This window comes from Hippoglossus stenolepis, chromosome 20 (assembly GCF_022539355.2).
Source record: "Hippoglossus stenolepis isolate QCI-W04-F060 chromosome 20, HSTE1.2, whole genome shotgun sequence".
NCBI lineage: Eukaryota > Metazoa > Chordata > Actinopteri > Pleuronectiformes > Pleuronectidae > Hippoglossus > Hippoglossus stenolepis.
Window position 1 is genome coordinate 6,436,169 of NC_061502.1, and position 18,122 is coordinate 6,454,290.

At 43.5% G+C, this 18,122-nt stretch overlaps 2 protein-coding genes across 4 annotated transcripts in view; one reads left to right on the plus strand and one right to left on the minus strand.

Annotated features, from left to right (window-relative positions):
• The window catches only part of ccdc85cb (coiled-coil domain containing 85C, b), a 47,043-nt gene extending 42,108 nt beyond the window's left edge, over positions 1-4,935 (plus strand). For both annotated transcript variants that reach the window (XM_035143911.2, XM_035143912.2), the window contains exons 4-6: positions 1,075-1,167; positions 1,718-1,816; positions 2,743-4,935. In XM_035143911.2, coding sequence (XP_034999802.1) covers positions 1,075-1,167; positions 1,718-1,816; positions 2,743-2,832 — 282 coding nt within the window. In that variant the 3' untranslated portion in view covers positions 2,833-4,935. The remainder of the gene's footprint in view (positions 1-1,074; positions 1,168-1,717; positions 1,817-2,742) is intronic.
• Positions 4,936-5,711: 776 nt separating this feature from the next.
• Positions 5,712-12,805, minus strand: ccnk (cyclin K). Of its 2 annotated transcripts, none has more exons than XM_035144550.2 (11): positions 12,647-12,805; positions 11,084-11,319; positions 10,639-10,720; positions 10,413-10,544; positions 9,976-10,081; positions 9,820-9,877; positions 9,116-9,285; positions 8,805-9,013; positions 8,637-8,667; positions 8,345-8,416; positions 5,712-7,269 (listed from the first exon to the last, which is right to left on the minus strand). In XM_035144550.2, exons 1-11 carry the CDS (start codon positions 12,653-12,655, stop codon positions 6,728-6,730), a joined length of 1,647 nt encoding a protein of 548 aa, XP_035000441.1. In that variant the 5' UTR covers positions 12,656-12,805; the 3' UTR covers positions 5,712-6,727. The 2 variants fall into 2 exon arrangements, with proteins under 2 accessions (XP_035000441.1, XP_035000440.1); XM_035144549.2 differs by having other exon boundaries at positions 11,084-11,322; positions 12,647-12,803.
• Between the last annotated feature and the right edge of the window lie 5,317 nt (positions 12,806-18,122).

Sequence of the window (18,122 nt, forward strand, 5' to 3'; positions counted from 1 at the left end):
TTCACATGAACCTTTTCATTATATTCACCAGTTTTCTTATATCGATGCTCTTGAAAACCCATGGAATAAAAACCCATGTGCCCTTTTCCCTCTGTCAAGAATATAATAATTCCCATCTCAGGAATAAATAAATGCTGATTATAAAGGCACATGCAAGACAAACAGTGGTTTTCTGTGGTTGTCAGGTGAGCATGTGTCAGGTCATCTCCCTCAGGACCAGTGAAACATCAACATTCTCATGCGGCTGATGTGATGTGAACGGACAGTTTCCACACACCATCCCTCTTGGCCTCAGCAACAGTTATTATTATTTTATCTGTTTCTGTTGGATTTTGTGGCCTCACTCTGGCACCCAAAGAGGGGGGGTGGCGAATGCATTGGTAGTGAGTGGAGAAGTGAACCCTGGCTAACAGAGTCACGGAGCTGTGTCTAATCAGGCTACGGCCCCGATGCCAGGTTGCTGTGAATGTTGCCTTTGTGTGTCCCAGAGATCTCTGTGTCCCTCTCGAACACTGAGCCACTGTCTGGAACTAACCAGGGGGTGGGATGAGTCAAGCACGACTCCCCTGCTTCTCTTTCTGGCCGGCCGCTCCCATCAAACCAGGTTAAATCACAGTGTGCAGGTAGCAGACCTGGCTGGCTGCTGAAAACATGGTGGATGCAAAAAATAGGGAGGGGGGGGAGGAAAACACAAGCAGGCGAGAGGTGATCTGAGCCGGGATGAAGGGGATGGTATTTTCAGCACGACAGAGTAAGAAATCTCTCCTGATAAATCAAACACACGCTGATATGGAGAGAGTGTTGTTTTATTTATTTAGGTTTTCATAACCGAGCAAAGTTTCTCGGACGTGGGTCAAACGAAGAGCTCGCTGAGAGTCGGTGCTCATGTGACGCCGGGGGGGGGGGTTGGGGGTAAACCGTGTGTGACAGCAGATGTGACAGTCCGCAGAGCATGTCCTCCAGATGTTGTGGGTTCAGACGTGGCTCTTAACCTTTGTCGCAGGTCACATCCTCTCTCAATCCGTGCACCATCTAGCACAAAATAAATAATATTCTTTCTTTATCTCTTCTCAGGGAACGGGTCGTCTCCCGACCAGCGAGTCCTCCCCTGCCACAGGCTACTTGTCCTGTGTCCAGAAGCCAGAGGCTGTGGTGCACGCCATGAAGGTACCACAGTTATTTCATTTAAAGGAAACTTTGGTTCATGTTGACACTGTATCTGATTCCTTGATGAAAGAGGTTAATTCATAATATTTCAAATTGATCGAAGAACTTTTTGAACTTGAAAAGCAGCGTCAATGTGACCGACAAAATCGTCGGCCACATCTGCATGATATTCAAAAGGGCTTCATAGTTTCTCAAGAAACAATGAGATTGGTTTGAGGTTTTGGATCCAGAAGGACAGGAACGTGGGCTAGCATGGGTTTCCCATGCTGCTTATTTTCTTTTAAGAAAACCACAACGACTCTACTCTCATAATATGCCAACATTATTCTTGAAATCTTAAGTTATACAGCTCTCATACAACTTCGCCAAAAATGATGCTTTAACCACATGATCACATGAAATTCATTTATTAATGTAACGGATCCATTCAGTGGACACACACACACACACACACACACACACACACACACACACACACACACACACACACACACACACACACACACACACACACACACACAAAAAGACTCATCTCTGTGTCTGCCCTCAGGTGCTGGAGGTCCACGAGAACCTGGACAAGCAGGTTCCTGAGGACTACGAGGACGATCTCAGTGAGAAAGAGAAGGCCATCGTGCGAGAGATGTGCAACGTAAGAGCAACACCTGAATATTCTTCTCCTGCTGACCCCTCTGCAGCAAACAAGAGCAACTCACGTCCATAATGTTCCCGTTTGCTCTGTGTGTCAGTGTTTTTAGTTCTTTTCCACTGGGTGCAAATTAGGTCGGGTTTCTGAGCTGCTCTCGCTAATGAGCGAAGCCTCATTCACACTCACTTGGTTTGGAACGACACTTGCAGAAGTGTCCCGGGCACGTCGCTCCCTCTCTCTTCTCCCTCTCTACCTATCCCTCTGCCTCACTCGCCCAATCCCCCATCCCCACACCCACCTCCCCTGCTCCGAAGCCAACTCTAAACTGGAAGCCCTGAGTAAGAAGAGGCTCGTAGTTGAGCTGTCAGAGCAATTAGACTGGAGCAGCAAGGGGAAAGCCCCCCAGCCTCGGCCTCAACCCCTCCATTCTTCCTCTCCCCCCTCGTCTCCCTCTATCTTTCTCTGTTGGTGCTGAAAGGCCTGATCCGGGATAAAAGGTTCGCTGATTAGAGTGAAAACGAGAGAGAGAGAGAAAATGAGAGCCAGGGCTATCTGGGCCTGGCAGAGGTATGTTACAGGCCAGGAATCTGGGGAGCACTACAATGGTACCTCTGTAATATCACTGGGGTCCCCGGGGGCCCCTTTCTCTCCCTCACTCTCACTCAGCAGCAGAGAGAAGCCTCGCAGACACAGAGGATGGATACAGAGATAGCTCCTCTGTAATGTGTGTGCGTGTGCGTGTGCGTGTGCCGTCTTTGCAGCTCAAAGTCCAACTGCGAGCATTTGAAGTTGTCACTCTTGAAGAGGAAAATCCTTTTTTCATGCAGAGCCTCTGCCTGTCTCCCTTTCTTTCCGCACGTCTCCCTCCTCATTCTTCCTCTTCCCCCTTTCACCTGCTCTCTCTCTCTCTCTCGGCTTGTGTTTTGCAGGTGGTGTGGAGAAAGCTGGGAGATGCGGCGGGATCAAAGCTGTCCGTCAGACAGCACCTCTCTGGGAACCAGTTCAAAGGGCCGCTGTAGCACAGCAGCCGGCGAGAGATGGAGGGGGAAAGAGAGAGAGAGAGAGATGGGGATCTACAGTACCTGCACTCACCTGAAAACACCTCTTACTGCCAGGACCCATAATGCCGTGCTCCCCACTGCCTACAGCGCTCCTTCAACAAGCACGCTATCGAGACGGGCCAAGATAGACACATTAACGGACCTGTTAGTCACATGTACTTTCCATGTTTTTAATCTCTCAGAGCTTACATTGACTACTGGCAGCTAGTTTCACTGATTCGCCACTTTTCTTTGTCGCTTTCCGAGGCTAACCAGCTCCACGACGGTCTCTCCTGTAAAACCCCTACAGACACACACACACGCACACACCACTTGTAGTCCTTCAGAGCAAAAGCTACGCTACACAAAGCTAGCGTCGTGACATGGTTTCAAGTACAGGACTCATTCGGCCGCAGGGGGCGGAGTGTTCTCACACGTTTGGATGTGAAGGCAGCGTCGTGGCCGTATCTTCGGATAAGTCGTGATAGTACTGTACCTCCCATAGAGACCCTACCCCTATCACATGTATCGCCCTCCCCCTAGTGGTCAACGAGTGTAACTAGCAGTAGCATTCTAAAGTGTTAACCAAGTGAAACCCACTGTGACCTAGCGCCTTTTTGCTCATAAGACTATGGATAATGAAGTCTAGAGATCACTGTTAACTTGTGTATATTATGTATAAAACCATGGCACTACTTCATTGTTATTGTTGATTTTACTTTTATCTGTTTTGTATTCTAGCGTGGCCATGTGATCAATAATCTAGTTGGAAAAAGCACACGCTGCCGGACCTTAAACAGGGTTTGGGTTATTAACTTTAATTTTTTTTATTATTATTATTAATATTCTCTTCCAGGTGATTCGCTATTATTCCTCCTTCTGTGTAACGTCCGAAAATGTATCAAGGCCATTTTGAATCAAACCATCCATGAGTTTATTGGATCGATCACTTTCTTACTTTGTGAAATTAACTAAAATTGTATGCTGTGTGCATGCTCGACAATCATTTTCTCAGGTTGGGAGGGCTACAGCTTTACCTTTGCCCATCTGTGACTGTGAGAGTGTGTGTGTGTATGTGTGTGAGAGAGAGAGAGAGAAAGAGAGTGAGTAAGTGTGGTTGTGTGCGTGTGCATGTGGGTGTGTAAAAGGAAAATGAAAGCTTCTCTTGCAGCTGTAGCATCTGCCTGTGAATCCTCTCTTCTGTTGTTTGAACCCTGGTTACAGCACGGTTGAAGAAAGCTGAAGACATTTGCTGAATCCATACTAAAAGCCTCGTCCCATTAATGCTGATAAAAATTTCAAGACCAAATACTAAAACCCCCCCAGGTTCAGTTTTGACTCCTTTTTGGGATCACTCTGAGTTCTTTGGTTTTATATATCGTCAGTAGATGAAAAGGTCTGTTTTTTTATGTCATTTCTTCTGCTCTGACCTTTTCTGTAGTCATGGATTCAGCAGGTGTGTTTACGCAGCGCATGTTTCTTAAAGTTGTTTTTTCTTAGAATACGAGAGATAAGTCTTCCCTTAGATGTCTTTTTTGAAAAACACTAACATTTAAAAATGAGTATTTCTTGATGTCAGAATGAACAAAACGCTGTTCGTCACAGTATTTATTGCCAGGTGTCAGATAGAGATGGGAGCGCTGTCTGGAACTGCTGAGTCATGTTGAATTTATCAGATTGACTTTATCTGATCGGTCCATTGAATGACTGACAGCTCGGGCTCTCCCACCTCTAGTGTTATTTGTTCCAAATTAGAACATTTCAGAGGCTGCCCGCCATGCGCCTCTGCGCTCTCAAATAATGGGTCAAAATAATAATAATAATAAATCAAAGTATGGTTTTTAAAAGTGTCCTTTTTTCTAGGAACTGATTTGAAGCCATGATACAATTTTGAATACTTTCTATATATAAATAAATATATATATGGCATTTGATTTGAGATGTGCCACGTTTTTCTGCATGGTGATTTGATTTGGTCTTTTTTAACAAACATCTATAGTGTTTTTTTTCTGCTTATATGCTAAAACCACAGTAAAGAATCCTGGAGTCTACAGCGTCAATAAATGTCAATTCCTGCAATAACTCACATGACTGGAACTTCTTTTTTTGTATCACTTTCGGAGATTACATGAATATCTGGCACGGGATAAAAGAAAAGTCCACTTTTAGAAAAAAAAAGAAAAAGAAAATTGCTTCATGATATAAGTGTCACAACAAGTGTCTTTTATTTGCTGGGGCCAATAACATGTTTTCCTTACTGGATGAGTGTAGGCTGCCCCCTGTTGGTGCAGGACTGGACATAAAATCAAGACTTATTTCCAAACAAGATCTCTGCTGTTGTACAGGCGAGTGGAAAACTCAACTAATGAAGTCAACTAAAAATAGAAATAGTGATTTGCTTCAAATTTATTTCTGTCACGGATTAAAATAAAAGTACAGTTTTAGTAAATTTAGCATTTAAGTAACTAGTCAGCTGCCCATCAAACTTGAAACGCATTAACCCTATGGCCCTGAAACTTTTACCACTGCTGTAACACATTTTCCAAGAGAGTGCATGGAAAATAAATAGCAAGTGAGCAGAGAAGTAGTAATAATAAAATATAATTACCTGAAAGTAATGTTTTGAGATAATGCTATCTAAAAGTGAATACATGTACAGTATAGAAGAATATTTAGTCATTATCCTCTGTTATTCATAGTGTTAAACAACATCCACTATATAATCCTGTCCAGAGAACATGTTGGTTATGCAATTCATCTGCCAGGGCTGTGAGGGTATTTCAGGCAAAAAAAGGTTGGGAGCCACTGCTGTACAATCCACATTTTCCCCTTATATAGACTGAAAACATACAAGCCAGTTTAAAGTAGGAAAAGCCAGTTTTTATTGTTTTAAGTGCCACTCAGACACAAAACCAAAGCTGCGTGCAGCATACAGAGAAAAAGAGAGGCCTGACTAAGGCACATATGGATAGAAACTCAAAACAAATCTGTCCGGATGAAAAGATCAGATATGTACAAATAAACCTTAGAATGTCCAGTGTTAGATGTTGTTGGGTTTGATAACAGGGTTTGTGTTGTGTAGTTGCAATAAAAATAATGAAACAGGAAATAAGTAACAAAAACGAACAAGGCAAAGAAACTTCTTGCGACGGACACGACCTCAGTGTTTCCACAGAATACAAGTAACAAGACCAAAAAAATATACAGCATGTACATTCAAGGACATGTTTGAATATACAGCATGTCTCCTTCAATCGTATTGATGTTTTTATATCTAACCGATGCATTTTTAACCATAAAACCAAGGTTTTACTACACTGTTTTATCTCTGCAACACTAGGATGGATTGGAGATTCAGGAAAAACCAAACAAGATGAGGGTGATAGAAAAACAGAAGGGAATATAAGTCGACCTTTTATCCATTTAAAGGTAAAGTAAAAATAGTACGTTTCATCTCCCCATGATTAGTGAAGGAGCAAGCCTGACGAAACTAAAAAACAAGAGCGAAATCGGTGGGGAAAAAAACAGGGTGTCACTATTTCCTGGTACATTCCCAGAACCGAAACAATGAGTAAACCGTGTTTGTTACAAGATCCTGGAATTGGGAACACCAGGTTCTCCTTAAGTCGCTTACTTTGAAATATTTCAAGATTCTTACTACGATCTTGCAGCACCACTTCGGGTTCCAATAACAAACCTCACTTTTCTTCTTAAGACTATCTGCTGATAAAACTTTAATCACGACCCTAGAAACTGTTTATCAGGAGTCCTGGTGGAAACTGCTTCTTTTCCTTTGTACCAGAATAACACCAGTTCCCGGTTATTCTCAGAGAGCGTTTCCTCCCCAGTCTCAGTTCATAAACGTATCACACTCTCATCTCATCCATCCACCCCGGTTCAGGGGCATGCCGGGTGGAAGGGGCAGGGGGACCTGTGACTGTCCTGGAGGCACAGGAGGCGGAGGGGGGTACCCTGTAGGTGGAAGGCCTATTCCTGGAGGTACGTGCCCTGGTGGCATGCGTGGAGGTGGCGGAGGGTAGCTATTGTAACCTGGAGGCGGATAGGTCGGGGCCAAGCTGGGTGGCGGGTAGGTGGAAGGAGGTGGAGGGCCTGGAGGTGGTGCTGCAGGCGGCGGATACACGTGTTGGTGGTATGGCGGTATTGGGGGAGCATAGCTGGGCGGCATGGGGGCGTAGGAGGGGCCCTCCGTCTTCATCATGGACTGCAGGTTCTGATAGCCCTCCCCAGACATGTAGGAGCTGGTGGTGGACATGATGTAGTTGGAGGGCGGCGGTGGAGGAGGGCGATGGGGCAGCGGAGGGGGCTGGTGTGGAGGCGGCGCGTGCGGGGGTGGAGGAGCAGCCTCACTTCCTGGTTCGGCTTCTGTGGGAAGTGCTGGAGCTGGAGCTTTTCGGTCTAGTGAGCGGCGGGAAAAAGCAAAGAGAAAACATCTTGTTAAAAAAAAAATGTGCTAATTATTGTTCCTATAAATATCACAAGGCTGCTAAGTCCAACATGAGCTCAAATAACCTTTCTGTTCCCAGACTGAACAGCACGCAGCCAGACCACAACTACCACATAGGAGGTCTCATTATCAGGCTCAAGCACTAATCAGATTGGTCTGAGTTTAGGGAGTATGAGTATGCGTGTGTTGGGAAACATTATGTCCAGACGAGTTGGTGATTATGTACGCAGACTGAGAGGACTAAAGACTTAGGGTTGCTTTGCAAGCTTGAGTCTCAGGCAGGGGTCCTGCCTGCTCATTATCGGCCTATTTGGTGACAGGCAAATGGACAACGGGGTGTGGAGAGAGGACGCCGGCACACACCGATGCTCTACCCCAATCTAAAGCTACATCCATACGACGACGATCTCTGTCCACACGAGCGCTTTAGCTCAGCATCAGTTTAATCCCCGTCAATTCTAACCCATCTAAATACACATCACTTGACCTCTACCGCACACATGCTTGAATAACAGCTCACCTCCTACACATCTAAGCAGTTGTAATCATTGTAAAATACAGAGTTTAACTGCACAACAGCTGTTAGCAAAGACAACAGGGTCAGCAACACTTGCCGTATCCATGTTGCCTTCTACACTGGTAGTGGCCGAGGTTAATGCTGGTTGTTTTTCCTCTGGGGGGGGGTCGTCATGTGATAGGAGCCTGAATCAGCGAAGGCTACATCATGACCCAAAAGACCCATTTAGAACAGGGTTGTGATTGTCCAATCATAGTTCCCAAAGATCCCTGTTTCTGCCCGTCCAGATGAAAACAAAGCCCCGGACTTTTCGAACAAAAACAGAGCCAACAGTGTTTCTGAACTTCTCTGTTTTAGCAGCTCTATAACTGTAGTAGTGTGGACGCCAAGTGCATTAGAAGCAGAGAGGATGCGTTTTCAAATGAAAACATAATAGTATGGATGTAGCCAAAATCTAAAGCATAGCAACATCTTTGCAAATTGGTAGATGGTAGATGACAAACATTTACCTGAGGGAGGCTGCGACGTTGGCAGAGGGGGCATCGGGCTCTCCAGTCTAGGGATCTTCGACCCGATTTGTTCTGCAAAATAAAAAAACTGTTAATAAGATGCAAAAGCTTTTTCTTTTAAATAGGGAGGGCACTTTGCTGTAGGCACGAATATTCATAAAATCCTACCAAAAAAATCTCATGTTAATTAGCTAACTTTTCTTGGAGGTATTTCAACATTGTTAAGATCTCAACTACTTATAAACCCAAATGGAATTAATTCTTCCTGTATGGATTTAAATAGGAATGTTACCTGGAGCCTTTGGTTCATCTTTGGGGGACGTCTGAAACAAAGAAACGTGAATGAGTCCCTTTGAGGTAAGCTAAGTGTTGATATATGAATCATTTTAAATACATGCACTAACTGTAAGATGAAAATATATGTTAAGCCATCAGCAATGTTATTTAAGTGTATATTCACATGTGAGCGTTTGAGCTGGCGTGCAGGGCTGCCACCCTGAGGGGATGTCTTCTTTGGGGGTGGGGGAGGAGGGTTGGCAACTGGGGGTGGTCCTAGTGGGGCAGGAGGAGCAGGGATTGGAGGAATAGGCGGCCGCTCCTTCTCCTGCATCTGCTGAGGGATGGGCTTGTTGCCCTGCGAGTACAGGTCCAGGATCTGGTGGCAAATGTCTGGACACAGACAGAGAGGTTTTTTGTTAAGACAAGTCAGAAAGGAGGTTGGACAATTATCAAAAGGAAAGGCACAAAGCATAGTAGATTTGTGATAAGCACCTTCAAGCAGCCCGACTGGGACGTCCTGGACAAACTGCTCCCACCAGCTGCGTGATGACTGCTTGGCGGTCCACTCCTGGATGTCGAACTTGCAGAGGCGGCCAGCCAGGTACATGACGGCAACCGCGATAATCTCTGGCTCCCACTGCAGAGACAGCATGGTGCACAAGCTGGAGGGGACACAGACAAAACTATTTAGAACCTATTTTTTACCAATTGCTTGTCAGTGTTTGTTTGCCAATGCACAACAGAGACAATATCAAGAAATGTGGGTGAGAGAGTAAAGGTGTTAACAGGCAATAAAGCTCCTTGGCCAGATTCAAACAGACGTTGCAGATATTACTGTAATGTGGTATGCATCTTGAACCACTTGGCACTCTGATGCCCTATACACTACATTCTTTACAAATAAACATTTCCCAGGTTGTAAAGCCTGTTTCACTTATTTACCTTGTCATCAATGCATTTAATAATTTAATAAAAAGGGGGTAAGGGTCTTAACCTTACCCCGTGCCTTGAGATATGCATGTTGATTTGGTGCTTTACAAACGAATGAATTCTACAGGCCTCAGATCGTTAAGTAAGTACTTCCATTGGACAGGTTAGGTGATAAGAGTTTAAGACATTAAGTGAATCAAACGCATGACACCACTGACAGAGTCACCTATGACAGAGTGACAGTGGGAGAAAGTCCGGCTGCTCACCTGTCATTGACAAACGTCCATGCCATTTGCAGCACCTTGCACACTTTATTCTTTTCCCCTATAACAAGAAGGAAAAACAAAATGTTTTACTTGTTTCGTTGCATAATAATGTACAAGACTCTTTGTGGATCTGATGAAATACTTAATCCAACTCACCTTTGAGCTGCTTGACATAGCGCAGCAGGAACATGTAGGGGTGCTCCACCTGCAGGTCAAATTTGATAGTCTGGAGCAAGATTCTCTCCAAAACCATCACCTCTTCCTGTTGAAGAAACACACATGTTCATGACTTTAAACGTCATGAGTGGAGACAGAATCCTACAACATGAGATTATCGTATGGTTGCTTGTTTAAGCAGATTAACAGCAATGTTTAGACATGTTTACTTTTCTCTTTCTAGGTCTTCATGATATTATGGCAGGGATCTATAATGCTGGTTAAGACTATTAACGTCTTTTCTGAACTCCATGACCAGAACCAATTCCCTGACTCAATTAGAAAGGTACAGTATAACATCCCTTTGCACTCATAGCACCCAGTGTTAACAGAGACAGAATCTCAAGACAACAGAGTGAACATAAGAGGAGCCGCACCTTCGGGTCGTCTCCAAACTGAGCAAACTGCACATCATTCAGTAAGCTGCGGGCGGTTTTAATGATGTCTTTGCACTTCTTCGGGGTCTCCTCCACTTTTCCCGCCAGGAAGAGACAGCAACCACCTGTCACCTGTCGAGACGCAAATGGCAACATTAATCCCACTCATTTCTTCATACTTCCAGGAATGTGAAAAATAACAAGTAAAAAAATGAATTGAACTTACATATCTAGGGAACTGCTTGAAGGAGTGAAACATGTAGAAGCGGTGGAAATATATGATCCCAGTTGCCAGTGTGTCATAGTGTCTGGTAACAGTCAAGGACATATCAGAGACCATTGACAGTTATTTGCACATCTGAACCTGACATAGAAGGTGTTTCATTATGATTGTGCTGCTATGATCACTCCATACTAACTCAGCTATACTTCCTGTTAACTATTCATATGCAGGTCTTTTCCATCTATTCCAGTGAATGTAAATAACTCCTGTAAAAGAGTGAAGTGAACATACCTAAATACTGTATATTGGTTGTATAATTCCTTCATAATTTGAATAGTTGGGTTTATATTTACTGTATTTTGATCAGGAATAAACCAAGCCATGTAGCACTTCACCTCAACTTGACCTACACAGTATTCCAATCAATCAATAAATCAATCAAGGATACAGGCCAAGTCGTGTTCCCACGTCAAATATGAAGCGGGCTCCTTCTCGCCGATATCGAGCTTCCGTGGCCGAGTCCAGGCCCTCGGACTGAGATGGGGTGTGGGCCAAATCCTTCTTGTCCCAGTACCAGCATGGTTTGATGTGGTCCAGAATCGTTTGGCCAGTCATTGAGAAGTTCTCTCTCGATTCCTTCATTGGCTTAGGGGAGGCAACGTTGGATGGACCTGCTGCACTCGACTGCTGAGAAGATGGCAGAAAAAAGGTTTAGTCATGGCCATTACTACCCAGAAGCATTGGTAGCAAGTGCAGGTGTTAATGCTATCCTGTTTGCTGTTGTGTGCTGGGGCGGCAGGTTGAGGGACCTAACTGATACAGAGTGGCAGTGATGTTGTTGGGGGGGGGGGGGCTGATCTCTACGAAGACGGTGCCGGAAAGAAGAATGCTGTGTCGACCGTGTGTGATAAAGAAAGTGCTGCACACAGATGCACGGTATGAATTTGTGAATGGCACAAACTCTACTTAAGATAGCTTTGAGTGGTCATCAAGACGAGAGGAGTGCTTTTTTACATACCATTTTATACTCTTGCTTACAGTTTGTATTTGTAATTATTGTCTTGGTATATATATAAATCCACTGATTGAGTAACAGTGATGTTCTACCATAGTATCAAGTGGCTCACATCCACTCTGTGAAACATCAGGGGATGTATCGTCAAAGTTTGCTTTAACTTTTAATGAATTTAAGCCATATTAGGCAACTCTGTGTAACATTAATGTATATTAAGAGTATATTTTCATAATTTGCTTTTACTTTTTTAACAATTTAGGCCAGTTTAAGTCATTGTACTCAGTCAACAGCAGGATGTAGCTACTTTCCTCTAATCCACACAGTGTGAAATAAGATAGACAGAGATCAGTATGAATTATATTCATTTACCTCGGCACCAAGTATGTCATTGCGTTGATAACTTGTTTCTTTCTGCCTATGACAGCGGGCTAACAGCTCCAACGGTAAGAAGCCAACAAGCAGGAGCAGCACAGAGAAAAGACAGTGTGACCCTGCACCTTCTCTCCATTCATTCATGGGTAAACTACACCTGACATCAACCCTGTAGCTGTAACAACAGCACAACAACCACTCCTGAAACTAAACGAAGAGATTAACGTGGATGACGAAGACCCCTCTCCTCGCAATTAGCTTAACGAAGCTAACTTTTTCGTTATGCTAATTGCGAGGAAACATTAGTGGGTGTTAGCTTCTCGCTAGCACTCGCTAATGTTAGCTTCCTGGGGCTTAATTACCAACCGTGAGTGGAACACAATGTGTAAGCTACGTCAGGTGATGTCGCTTGAACACAGCAGCATCTTAAAACAAATGAAACCTTCCATGTAAAGGCGGTCGGAGTGTGTTCGCCGGCCGCCGCTAGCAGCTAAGCTAACCTCGGCTAGCTAAACTGACTCGAGGTGCCATCACCGCTGAGGCTCGGAGCCCCGCAACCTGTCAGAAGTAGTTCGATTTCGGCCTGATCGGGTCCGTCCGCCCGCGGCCGAACACCACTCTTACCTTTAACATGTAGCCGTAGTGGAGAAATCACCCTGAACACACAACCGAACGAGCAGATCCGCAGTTATTCACGATAAGTCGGGAAACGAGTGATCCACAACAGTCCCCATTGTAACAAGGGCATCGCCATAGTGCAGCGCGTCAGAGGATGACGTCACGACGCAAGATATCTGGCACGCGTGTGCCTCGGTTAGATTTGAGTTTTTCTTTTCCTCTGCTGAATGAATTTTGCTCGTGCTTTGATTACTGTTTATTACTATTTAAATATCTGGCCTTGTGAAATCCCAGCAGAAGGAATAATAACAACAGCATTTATTTTTAATATGAGGGAAATATGTTGGTTCCAATAACATCCACTAAGGGGAGACAAATAATTACGAGTGGACTCGCACAGGCAGGACTGGGTTTTGCAGTTTATGATTTGACCACATACTTGAAAACAAGATGCTTCACTTGCAAAAAAAATGACAAAAAACAAGCTTTCGAAGAGGTTTTAAAAATGCAAATGAAAAGAAAGCAATCAAACACGTATAATATTTACTCACAGGATAGAGTGTAAACAACTTTTAAACATATAAATCAAATACTTCTAATTTGAATCCTGTAGTGGAAAGAGCTTATTTAACAGATGTGAATGAGACTAAAATGATATCATGCTTTCGAGTTGTTGTTTTTTGTCTACAAAAATCATTTGTAAGAAAATCTAGAATAGAATTTAAAATTCTCCCTTTTAAATCCCTTAATAATATGGCACCATTAAAGAGCTCATAGTACCATATCACCCCACTAGAGCTCTGCGCTCCCAGAAACCAGGCTTACTTGTTATCCCTAAAGTCTCTCAAAGAAGAGTAGAGCTTTCAGCTTTCAAGCTCCTCTCCTGTGGAATCGTCTCCCAGTTTCAGTTCGGGAGGCAGACACCCTTTCTACATTTAGGAGTAGGCCTAAAACCTTCCTCTATGATAAAGCTTATAGTTAGAGCTGGACCAGGCTTATCTTAGACCTGCTCTAAGTTATGCTGCTATAGGTCTAGAATGTCGGGGGACACATGACACATGGAGCTTCTCTTTCCAGCTTCTCTTTCTTCTTTTCCCCCCTTATCATATCAAAGAAATGAATCTCTCATCAATACATGTTACTGACTTGACCTCTTCCCCGGAGTCCCTATGCCTTATCGTTCGCAGATCCAGGGACGCGGCTGCGGCCACATTGTGGATTATGATAGTGGATCGAAAATTAGAGATCGTGATTGTAATGGCGGATCCTATATCGTGTTGGCATCTGATAGTGGTGGTGGACCATGGTCGAGGTGGCAGGTTTCTACGTTCTTTTTCCCCTGTTAAAAGGTTTTTGGGTAGTTTTTCCTGACTTGTTGAGGGTTAAGGGCAGAGGATGTCACACCTTGTTAAGCCCTACGAGACAAATTGTGATTTGTGAATATGGGCTATACAAATAAAATGTTATTGATTGATTGATGACTGAAGTAAAAAGGGAATCCCACAAAACCCAAATCAATAAATCATTCTTATCGAATTTTATTTGTATAGCCGGCAGCCCATATTCACAAACCACAATTTGTCTCTTAGGGCTTAATAAGGTGCATCCTGTGTCATTAACCTTCAACAAGAGAGAGAGGAAAAACTGGGGGGAAAAAAACAATATATACAGGGGATCTTTCCCTCAGAGAGAGCCACACGTGAGGGATCTCCCAGGACGGACAGAAATGAAATAGAATCTGCCTGTAACAGAGCACATCAACAAAATGACAATATTTACAGCATTCATGAGAAAAGAAATAGAAAATGATGAAGGGAGCAGGAATGACAATTGTAATGAAAATGATATTGCCAATAGTGGTAGTATATGTGGGCAGGCATATTGTATATCTAAGCAATATAGTTGTAATCATAATCCACGATAAGCTGCCACCACGATCCAGGGTCCACGATCACGATCCACAAAAAACGTGTTTTGCTCTCTAGCCAACAGGTGGCATGTTGCAGCTATCTGTGACCAATACAATTTTACTATGGCTGCATGGAAATAATTAGATGTTTTTCACCACTCATCAACTCTAAACCACTGATATCATTTACATACCTGAAGGCTAGAGCTGTAAAAAGCAGAAAATCTACTGCAGAAGAAGTTTTTGCAGAGAAATACAACAAAAGAAAGAAAGTGAGATTCAATGATTGATGATTTTAAGGTAAACACATGACCAAAAACACATGATAAAACCCATTGTATTTGAGTGCTTTAAATCAAGGCCGTAGTCATGAAGTGAACATTGGGGGGGACCAAAATCTCACAACTCTTTATCAACACACAAGATAAATTTGTATGTATTTTATACATAGTAATACTCTATTGTAAGTCTAATGTGTGCTTGGTAATAAAAACATGTGTATGTGTATGCTCGAAAACAGAAAAAGCAAAGCCACAAGCAACACTCATTAAAATAAAATGTATCCGCTGCTATTTTTGTTGTTGTGCTTAAAGTTAGTGCTAGCATTAGCCGGGAGAGCGGAGCCATATAAAGACGTATACAGTGACGTCATGACGTGGCTCTTTGAACGGCACTGGCCTGTGGAAAAGCAACTGCGAACCAGCACTAGCACCAGCACGGAACTGGAACCTGGTTCGCGTTGGTGGAAAAGGGATATTGGACAAACCGCATGCAGAGCTGCCAGAAACAGAACATGAGCTGCACGACACCGTAGTGAATATATCAGACGGCGGTGCTTTTTTGCTTGTTGTCATAGCTTAACAGTTTTATTATTATTATTCATTGTCCAGTTTACAATTCAGTTTTTTTGGGGGGTCAATTTTACCTTATTTAAACATGTCCCCACCCAATGGCTATTATCACTACTGCCCTGCTTTAAATGTTGCAGTGTAAGTGCAGACTACATTTAACATCTTGTGCTCTCTCCGTTCCCCCCACCGGCCTCACTTCCGAGAAAAAAAAACGGCATTGAATCATTTACTTGGTCCAAATTAAAATTTGGCATCTGCATGTATTATACATTCAGCCGTGCTCGGACAAATCCTCTTAACTGTGGTAGAAATTGTCGGGATGTGTCCTGTAGAAAAGTAAGAGCCTTGTCTGGTTGTATTGCCCGTAGCAAGGGAGCATCTCAATCTGTCACTCAAGTCCAAGTGCACACACACACACACACACACACACACACACACACACACACACACACACACACACACACACACACACACACACACACACACACACACACAGCAGCCGCAGTAAATCAGCTTATGAATAATATATACTTGTACTTTCTTTATTAATATTAAACATTGCATAATGAAGCACCAACTATAAGCAAATCCCAGAGCAATATTCATATTACCATGAGCTGTCCTAGAGTGGACCTTTCATTGTTTATGTCAGTCCTGTCACATTGTGGTTAAACACATCAGAAATGGCTGCTCTGACCCGTTCGTACACTTGACCCCAGAGTACACTTTTAATTCTCTTTAAGCTCTTAAAAATTGTATTATGTGCAGTTGTCGTTCATATATGTCAGGCTATTTTAAGATATTAATGTTATTTTGGTATTCTTCAGAGGGTAAACAGAGGGGAGAGACATGAAAAATGGAAGATAAAAGGATGTGATGAAGGTTGTGACCCAGAATCTGAGCCAGTTAAATGGCGTGTACTATTGTCCAGTGATGTGTAAGAGTTGAACCTGGTCCTTGGGCTAATTTCTGTGTTTTAACATAAATTATAAGTGTCTGGAATCTCATTAAAATCCAGGGTCATTTTTGGTAAAAGAGCCGAACTGTAAACACAGTGTCCCTTGTTACTTGGACAAAGCTTTCAATTCCGCGTATCCTCCTCTCTGGTGTAGGCAACTGCCCTGCGGTGTGTTCAGGTATTTGGCATTCAGCGGTGGCACTTACCACGCGAGATGCATGTCTCCTCAGAGGCAACACTTTGGACTTAAAACCTTTCCTGTGTCCACAAGCAGGGTATTTGTGGTATGTTGGCCCTGTGCAACCCAGCTTAAACTGCCTTTGCCCAGAGCCAGCAGATACAAGCTATAATGGAGACATTGATGTATTATTGAGAAACCCATGGGTAAGGATCAAGGAGCTGCTTGCAGCCAGAAGGGATGGCAAGAGTGTGTGTGTGTGTGTGTGTGTGTGTGGACTCGGGATAATGTTTTCCTTCAGCATCCAATGTGTCCAAGACTGCTGTTGCTCTCTTGGCCTGATGCGAGGAAGAAGACATTTCATGTAATATCACATACCAAATTTATGCGCTCCAGTCAAAGCAATATGCTTGACAACACGCGCGGCCTCTCTGTGAAAGATAGCTGTTGTGCTGTAGTGTTTCCATGTGGAGTCTGCTGAGGTTATGTCTACTTGAGCCAGAGCTGAGATGACATTTCATTTATATAAATAATTACTGTCCTGAAAGTCCCCTAGGCCTGCCCTGAAGCAATCAAACTTCTAATGCTCTTAAAATTGCCCACCATGATTTATTAATGGCCGACTATAAAATGTATTGCTTTAACTGCACACTTCTCCGCCGATCCGCCAGGAAATAGTGTCAACTTTAAATGCTGGTATTAGCCGTTTGTTTTTATTCAACAATGCATTTCGGCCAAAATTACAGCACGGCACACTTTTGAATTGTACTGCACGGTTAAAAATGGAACCTTGAGGACGTTCTCAGCCGAGCTGCAGCCCCACACAAAACCCTTATCTGAGCATACACTGATCTGGAGGAATACAGTGAATTATGTGCCGAATGATTGCCCATTAGTGCCATTAATTGCCACTGAGTGAACCTGATCTGCTCTTCAAGGACCCTCTCCGATTCTGAACAGAGGCTTCGCTCTAAAAATAAGAGTGAAGTAGCAACGCCGTGTTAAGGCTTTGCCCCCTGAACAGGTTTGTAATGTCTCCAGACTGTGCCAACAGAGGGTACTGTTGCCTCACAACATGTTTAAATTATCCAAACAACAAAGATGCAGCATGCTGGTTTCCCCTCCTCTGATCCAGTGTGGAAAGAAAGAGGTGTGTTTTGCATTTATATCATTCATGTGCTGTAGTGTTTAGTAGTGTTCTTTGGTCATTTACAAAGCAGAGGATGCCACAATAACGTGGACTATCTAAATTCAACCGTTTATTTGGGCTGATCTCGGAAAAGTGAGTGGTTGGGATTTGTCATTTTAAAACGATTTCCTAATGACATGGCCACAAAATTACAGCTGGCATAGAGTGAACAGAGGGAAGTTGTAAACCCGATCAAAGCAAGTGGGGGGAAAATGTAACGTGCTAAAGGGAAATCCTGATGATAATTTGACATCATGCACTTTTGGATAGAATGGCCATTAGAGCTCAGGTGGAGATAATTGTGTGGGTGCTATAACTTCACACTACTTCAAAGGGCAGACAGACACTATGATCAGGTCTTTGCTTTTTGCGTGGCCCACACACGAGCCAACTTCCC